General features: G+C 29.2%; 1 protein-coding gene across 4 annotated transcripts in view; it reads left to right on the forward strand.

Annotated features, from left to right (window-relative positions):
• Positions 1–7,589, forward strand: part of LOC117174870 (serine/threonine-protein kinase SIK2-like) — a 29,465-nt gene that overhangs the window by 17,365 nt on the left and 4,511 nt on the right. The window contains exons 7-9 of one of the 4 annotated variants that reach the window (XM_033364278.1): positions 2,073–2,218; positions 6,833–7,261; positions 7,316–7,380. In XM_033364278.1, coding sequence (XP_033220169.1) covers positions 2,073–2,218; positions 6,833–7,261; positions 7,316–7,380 — 640 coding nt within the window. Of the gene's footprint in view, positions 1–2,072; positions 2,219–6,832; positions 7,381–7,589 lie in introns of all 4 variants that reach the window. The other 3 variants (XM_033364279.1, XM_033364276.1, XM_033364277.1) reach the window with 3 other exon arrangements.

Genomic DNA, 7,589 nt, shown 5'->3' on the forward strand with positions numbered 1-7,589 from the left:
TGAAAAATCTCTATCCCTTCCACACACTACTCCTTTCCCCTGCCGACTGAGTCACGCCTACCCCGAAAGGGAAATGGCTTAATGGTGTAATAATAATAATAATAATAATAATAAATTGTGCCTCGGTGGCTCAGTTGGTTAGACACTCGGACTTCACCTCAGAGGTCCGGGGTTCGATCCCAGAGCCGGTACCTCTAGAAATTTTTCAATGTACCTTTATCGAGGTTCTGGTGGTTCGGAACCCACCTTAAGCTGTAAGTCCCCCCATCGTGTACTTGACTGCAACCCAGTCCGTCAATGATGGGGTAAAACCAGGCTAAGAAAGGGTGTTCTGTATCCAGAGACGGAAGGATTCGTCATTGCAATACAGGACAAGGTTGTCAGCACCAGGAATTACCGCAAACACGTGTTACATCAAGACGTAGCTGACCGGTGCCGATTATGTGGAGATACCAACGAATCCATCGAGCACATTATTGATGGCTGTCGCGTAATGGCTCAGAGAGAATATACGCATAGACATAATGATGTAGCGGGCATTATACATCAACAACTTGCCCTAAACCTAGGACTCTTAAAATAATGGGTGCCCTTCTATAGATACATTCCAATGCCCGTCTTAGAAAGCGAAGATTACATCTTATATTGGGATGTTACTATCCAAACGGATCATTACATCCGGTCAGTAGGGTATTGGCAGCAGCTCAGAAGGCGGTTTTATTAAACACCTGTCGCATTTTAAGAAACTTTCTTGATCATCAGGAAGCGAGCGACTAAAAACCCGTGGAGTGGCAGATGGTAGCTCTAAGAAAGCATCCAGAGGTGACTGTTGTCACCTCCAAAGCTCGTGGCCGCTCGTAATTGTATACCTACAACATCATCGCAGGAGGTTTCAACCATCGTATTAAATTATTTTAATTAAGTTATAACATTCTAATCTCATCAGTCACTTGACTTAGTCCGTGGCTATGATGTATCTCCGGGTTTACCCGAGTAAAAGTTTAATAAAAACACATAGATAAACTTAACGGAAGTAGGAAGAATTTGATAAAATTCATTAGAAATCGAGATGAATTATAAGAAAGTAAAGTTTATTTAAAAAAAAGTTTAAATCCATTTTCATCGATTTCAGTAAAATCGGAGGTATTCAAGTGAATTTAAAAGAGTATAAGCGAATTCAAAAGACATAGGTGAATACAAAAGAATATAGGTGAATACAGAAGAATATATTTGAATTTAAAATAATATAAGTGTATTCAAATGAGTTGAAAGATATCTAAAATATTCCACTGATTTCAGTCAAATTGGAGTGATTTTAGAGGATTTCATGCGAATTGAACAAAATGGGAGTGAACAGAGTCAATCAATCAATGAATTCAGTATGATTAAGTGCAGAATTGAATAAAATTACAAAAATCCAAGATATTGAATTTATTTCGGTAAAATTGGAGAGAATTGAGAAGAATTCGATGTTATTTATTCGAAATCAAAATTACTTTAAAATAATTCAAGTGAATAGAAAAAAATATTTAAAATTCAAAAAAGTTCCATTGAAATCAGATAAATGAGAGTGAATAAAATTAGCGAAGGAGAATCTCATAAAATCTATACAAAAATTCTAGGTCAATATACAAGTCTTTACAGTGAATTAAAAAAAAAACGTTCAAAAAAGGTCCATTGAATTCAGTCAATTTCGAAGAATTCAAAAGAATTCAAAGGAATTCGAAGAAATTTAGAATAATTCAAAAGAGTTTAAAGAAATTCAAAATAATTTAAATACAATTTTTAAAAAATCAGCATAATTCAAAAATCGTTAATTTCTCTGTTTTAACTTATTAAAAGAAGTCACTAAAGTAATTTTTTATTTTAAGAAGTGACTACAGTGACTATCTTAAAAAAGTGACTAAAAGTGACTGTGTGGCCTGGCAACCATGATAATGGTGGACTTAGGAAATGTAGAATGTTCAATATTAATTTAAACCTGACATTAAGCTTGATTGAACAATTTCTTGAGAAAGTTGAAGTAAAAATCCTTCTTTCGCATATTATATGAAAATTGATTTATTTTACAGTCATTAAGAAACAATAGCTACGACCATCACGCTGCAATTTACTTTTTACTACTAGAAAGAGTGAAACAACATCGAACAAACAGTTCTCCAAACAATAGTTGTTGGTCTTCAGTGACAAGGCAGAAAGAAGATAAATATAAGTCAAGGTAGGTAGTTTTTTTCCGACGCACCTTCTGCTTCGACCCTTTTGCACATAAATTATAACTTCGTGAATGAATTTGCAACATTAAATCCCAAATTCTAGGAATGGGAATCCGGAACTTTTTTGAATTCAGGAAAAAAACAAGAAAGAAAAGCTACATTATTTTTTATTCTTTTTTTTAATTCTAATTAGAGAACCCCATCACAATCACTTTAAAGTATTTGCCGAGCCAAAAATATGGTCCCTATGCCTCGGGCTCACTACTGAATTGAGTCTTTTCTTGAGCGATTACGATATTTTACTACTATTTTTTAAAAATGACACTAAAGTCACTAATTTTTTTCAGTTGACTGCTAATGCCATTATATCTTTACTTTTCCAGTCATCCAAGGAAATATTTTAATTTCAAATAAAAAATAGTTGTATTGAACCAAAAAGAATGAATTTCCAACAAAATGGTCGAATCCTCGAACAAAACAAATTAATTTACAACCAAAAAGTTACATTTTTAATAAAAAAAGATGAACTTACCCTGTCGGAAAAATTATATATAGTGTATATATAGTGTGAAGTTTTATATATAATATTCATTTGTTTTATACAAAAAATGTATAAACCAAAAGAAATAAGTTTTTCAAAAAAATATATGATATTTTACCAAAAACACAAATTTGCATCCAAGAAGGTACATACTTTCTACCGAAAAAGACAAATTCGAAACAAAATACATACATTTTTAGACAAATAGGTGAAGTTTCTAAAAAAAGACAAATTTGTAGTCAAAAATATGTTCAATGTTTAGATAAAAAATTAATTTTCATAACGAAAAAAAAAACATATTTTGAACTAATTAAATAAATTTTCAATAAAATAGTTAAATTTTCTACCCAATTGTTCAATTTGCGAGCAAAGAATGAATTTTCAATTAAAATTATCAATCATCATCATCAACAAAAATAACTTTTAAGGAAGTAGTCTAACTTTCAGTAAAAGAACGGGAATTTTCAACAACAAGTTCTTTTTTAACCAATCAGTTGAATTTTCAACAAAATAGTTCAATTTCAATTTAAAAATATTATGTTTTTATTTGAAAAAAAGAGAATTTTTTACTTAAATTATGAATCTTCTATCAAAAAATTAAATATAAAGGAAGTAGCACAACTTTCAATCAAGGAGTGGAATTTTCAACCTAAAAAGATAAATTATTTTCAACGGAAAATATAATAATAGTTCATATTTTAACAAAATTTATTTTGATTCAAAATAATAAACAGTTAGATTTAAGTAAAAAAATGAATTTACAAGAAAATACTTGGTTCCTCAACTTAAACAGATTAATTTACAACAAACAGTTGCATTTTTAACAAAAAGGGTGAAATTTCTATGAAAAGAGATACATTTTCATTGAAATAGATCATATTTTACCAAAAACATACATTTTCAATCAAGATTTTGTACTAAAAAAAGATGAATTTTTAATCACGAAGATTAATTTTCACCAAAAAATACGAATGTTTAGCAAAATAAATAGATGTTTAACTAAATAGTTCAATTTTCTTTCAAAGCAGTTGAATGTTCTACAGAAAAGTTAATTTTTGTCCAAAAATTGGCATTTTTAACAAAAAAAGGTGACATTTCTACCGAAAAAGATGAATTAAAAAAAAAACAGTTGAAATTTTAACAGCAAACATTTGTTTACAAGAAAAAAAAATTTCAATCAAATTGGTTAATTTTCAAGCCAAATAGACTAATTTTCAACAAAGAAATGTAAGTTTTTAACCAAATTGGTGATTTTTCAACCAAATAATTTAATTTTGAATCAAATAATAAAGTTTTTACGCGAAAAAAAAAGAATTTTTAACCAAACATTTAATAGCAAAGTCTTAAAACTAAAAGAATTGACTTTAAACCAAAAATACGTAGATTGAATTATTTCATTCTATATACAATTTTCGATCATTTATAGACTAAAGAATAATATTTTAAATAAGCATTCAAATTTATTTTTAATACTTTTAAAATATTAGATTAGAAATCTGGAAACTTTGCTTTAAAAATAAGGAAAATCTTCCATTGCACAATGTTTTATTTCAGACTACACATAAATTTAATACTTGAAAAATGTTATGGCACTATTTTCATATTGTTTCTTCAATTTTGTGACACTATTTACACTTTTTTTATCTCTGAAGTGAGTCCGCGGCCTTGTCTCTGTAGAAAAAATTTTTCTATGTTTTTAAGAATCTGTCATGCCTTATGAAAGAAGAAAGATTCTTTTTTATTAAAAAAGTTTAAAACTTACGAAGAATAATTATCTTAACAATAGTTTTCGTAATTAAATCTTTTCTTACTGTCGCTTCTTATCAATTTCTTGAAAATAGTTTTGATATTTATGATGTTAATGAATTATTGCAAAAAACATTATTAACATAAACTTTTTTGGTAACTTTTAACATTTTTCCATTCAAAATCATGTTTCTAATTTGTAATGAAATCACGAATGGTATTATTTTAAATCTTGAAATCAAAGAAAACCTATTTTTTCAGGGAACTGACTTTAAGCAAGAAAAGTACCGTAAATTTTAATATCGTTTGAAATTACGCGAGACTCAACGAATTTTCAACTTCAAATTTTATTTATCTAGTTTTGAAAGCCTAATTCTAGGAACGTTAAAGCAACACTTCAATTTATTCAATTTATAATTTACAATCAGTTCATATAATTGTTTATTTGAATATAGTTACTTGCGTATTTATATTTTTCCTCCCATTTTAGACAACTATCGAAATATTCATTCAATTTTAATTAATAATAACTTATTGTATTCCCTGAAAGATTCTTTACAATTCTATTCAGTTTTTACTGAATATTATTTTGGAAATTATGTATTTCGCATAATGAGTAACTAAGTGTAAGTACTTGAACTTAAAAAAATCCATAAAAACGTGATGAATAGAACTCCACAGAATTTTATAAGAAATAAAATAAACTTTTATTCATTAAAATTCAATCATAATTACGAATTTGCCTGAAGTGTAAGGAAAAAGACAAATATGCAAATAACTATATTTAAATTAATAAATAAAACCTTCAATGGTTTTTATAATTTACACTTAGGTTTCTTTTCTAAAATTTGTCATAATAAACTATGGGCCTTTTTTGTAAATATTATTAATGAAGTAATTCCTGAAACTTCACAATTTTAAGTTTAACAAAATCGCACAATATTCCAAATTAGAAAAGCCAAGATTTGATAATTTCTCATTGAAAATTATAAAAAAGGAATGATTTAAATAAAAATAAACATTCTAAAATTTTATTTTAATTTGGAAGCCTTAGTAGGTGAATAATTTTTCAATGAAAACGTTCCCAACACGAAAAATGTCTAATTTAAAGCAAGTGTCAAAAATCAAATTTCTGAAAAAATAATTTTTCTATGGTTTTAAGAATTTAAATAATATTACTGGTACAATTTTAAATATAAAACATTATTTTTAATAAAAAAATGTTCAAGCTTGCAAAAAATAATTATTTTGATAATTTTTTGTTACTGAATTTTTTCTTTCTATGGCTTCTAACCAATTTTTGCAAAATGGTGGACTTTTTATAAATCATGGCTTATTTGTTTAGGGAAAACATTGTGTACAACTCTACGGATCCCGATTTTGAAAGTAAATTTTTCTTTGACTGAAATCAAATAAACAATCGTTTTAAAAGAAAGCGGGTTTTAAACACGTAACTATTATAAAGATTATTTACTTATTTTCAAAATTGTAAACAATGAAGTTGTATAAAACGTTTTCCTCCAGAAATAAGCCATAATTTATTAAAACAAAACCATTTTTCAAAGTTTACTAAGAAGCTACACTACGACAAAATTCAATTGAAAACCTATTGTTAAAATAAGGTTGTTTCTTTCATAAAACATAACTGAATCTTAAGATAATAGAAAACTTTTTTTTTTAATATCTAATTTTTGGCACAACTGCCTTAAATATTAATAATTGGATCATATCTGTTTAAAATTGTACAATATTGAAGTTCAAATATAAAAATCATCAATATTGAGTTCCTATTTTTCAATTTGACTTTTTCTCATGTGTGAAAGGGTTGATCATCAGAAGACATCTTCCAATCTCAGCTTCCAATCCTGCCTGCCAAGAACGATCGACCAACTCCTGATTTTTCCACTTTTCTTTTATCTATTGATTTATTTATTTCCAGCGATAACTTAGTGGGACGTTGAACTTTAGTGATGGTGCAGAAATTGGAACATTTTTCAAGACAGGTTGGATTGGAAGATCGGTGGCTCTCTCTCTTTCTGTTTTGGTAATTTATTTTCCTTCCCTACAATATTCCTCCATCAGTTTTCTTTTTTATTTTTTTCATTTTAATTTATGTATCATTTTTTTCTACTTCGTGTTATTTTCTTAGCCTAATCTAGCATCCAAATTTATTCTAGTTACATCTAATCGATAATTGAATCCTTTATAATATGCTCTTCTCATCAGACTTTACTGTCTTAACTTTGGGGAACTTTTAACCTGAATTCACAACTCTGAATTCCGATGGGAGAGTCTTTTCTTTTAAATAAATCGTTTCTCGCTTTTGCTTCAGAAGGGAAGAAATGGGTAGAGCAGGAAAGAGATTCAGTTCAACGAGTTCTTCTACCGACGAAGGTTGTTGCAGTGCCGAAGGAGATTTGGAAGAAGGTCCAAGTGTAGATGAGTTAAGAGAAGCCCAGATAAAATTAGAGGAACACAGACTGGGCCTAGATCGGGACATAAGTCAACGAATTGATAGTCAAATAGTCAACAAAAGACTGAGTGATTATAAGCAACACCACTTTGATGGTGCAATTTTGGATCCAGTGGAACCGCCGAGTAGAGCTGCTCTTTTTGCGACTGGTTGCAGCCATGGTAGCTCATCATCAGAACTGTTCGAGTCAAGTTTTGATTCTGGTTGTCCACCTGATTATTCAGCAATGAGTGCATGTTTTACGAGTAGTTTGCCTTCCTGCACACCTCCGATACCACAAAGTCCATCTCCTGTAGCGAGAATATCGAGGGCCTCTCAAGGAAGACGAGCTTCTGATGGAGGTCCTCGATTATTATTCAGCCAGCAGGGCGGTGGAGACAGGCCCGTCAAGCAACGAAGCATTCAAGGTAAAGTGGAAGAGAAAAGTTCAATGTGATATATTCACTGATTTTTTTAAAGATATCGGTTTTTAAATTAAACCAAGCATCATAATTGTAAAGATGATTTTTTTAATTACGAGGGTAGTTCAATAAGTCCTTAGAATGAAGTATAAAAACAATTCTTTTTGGGTAAATTTTTTTTTATTTTTCAACATAATCTCCTTGGAGCTCTATAC

This window comes from Belonocnema kinseyi, chromosome 6 (assembly GCF_010883055.1).
Source record: "Belonocnema kinseyi isolate 2016_QV_RU_SX_M_011 chromosome 6, B_treatae_v1, whole genome shotgun sequence".
NCBI lineage: Eukaryota > Metazoa > Arthropoda > Insecta > Hymenoptera > Cynipidae > Belonocnema > Belonocnema kinseyi.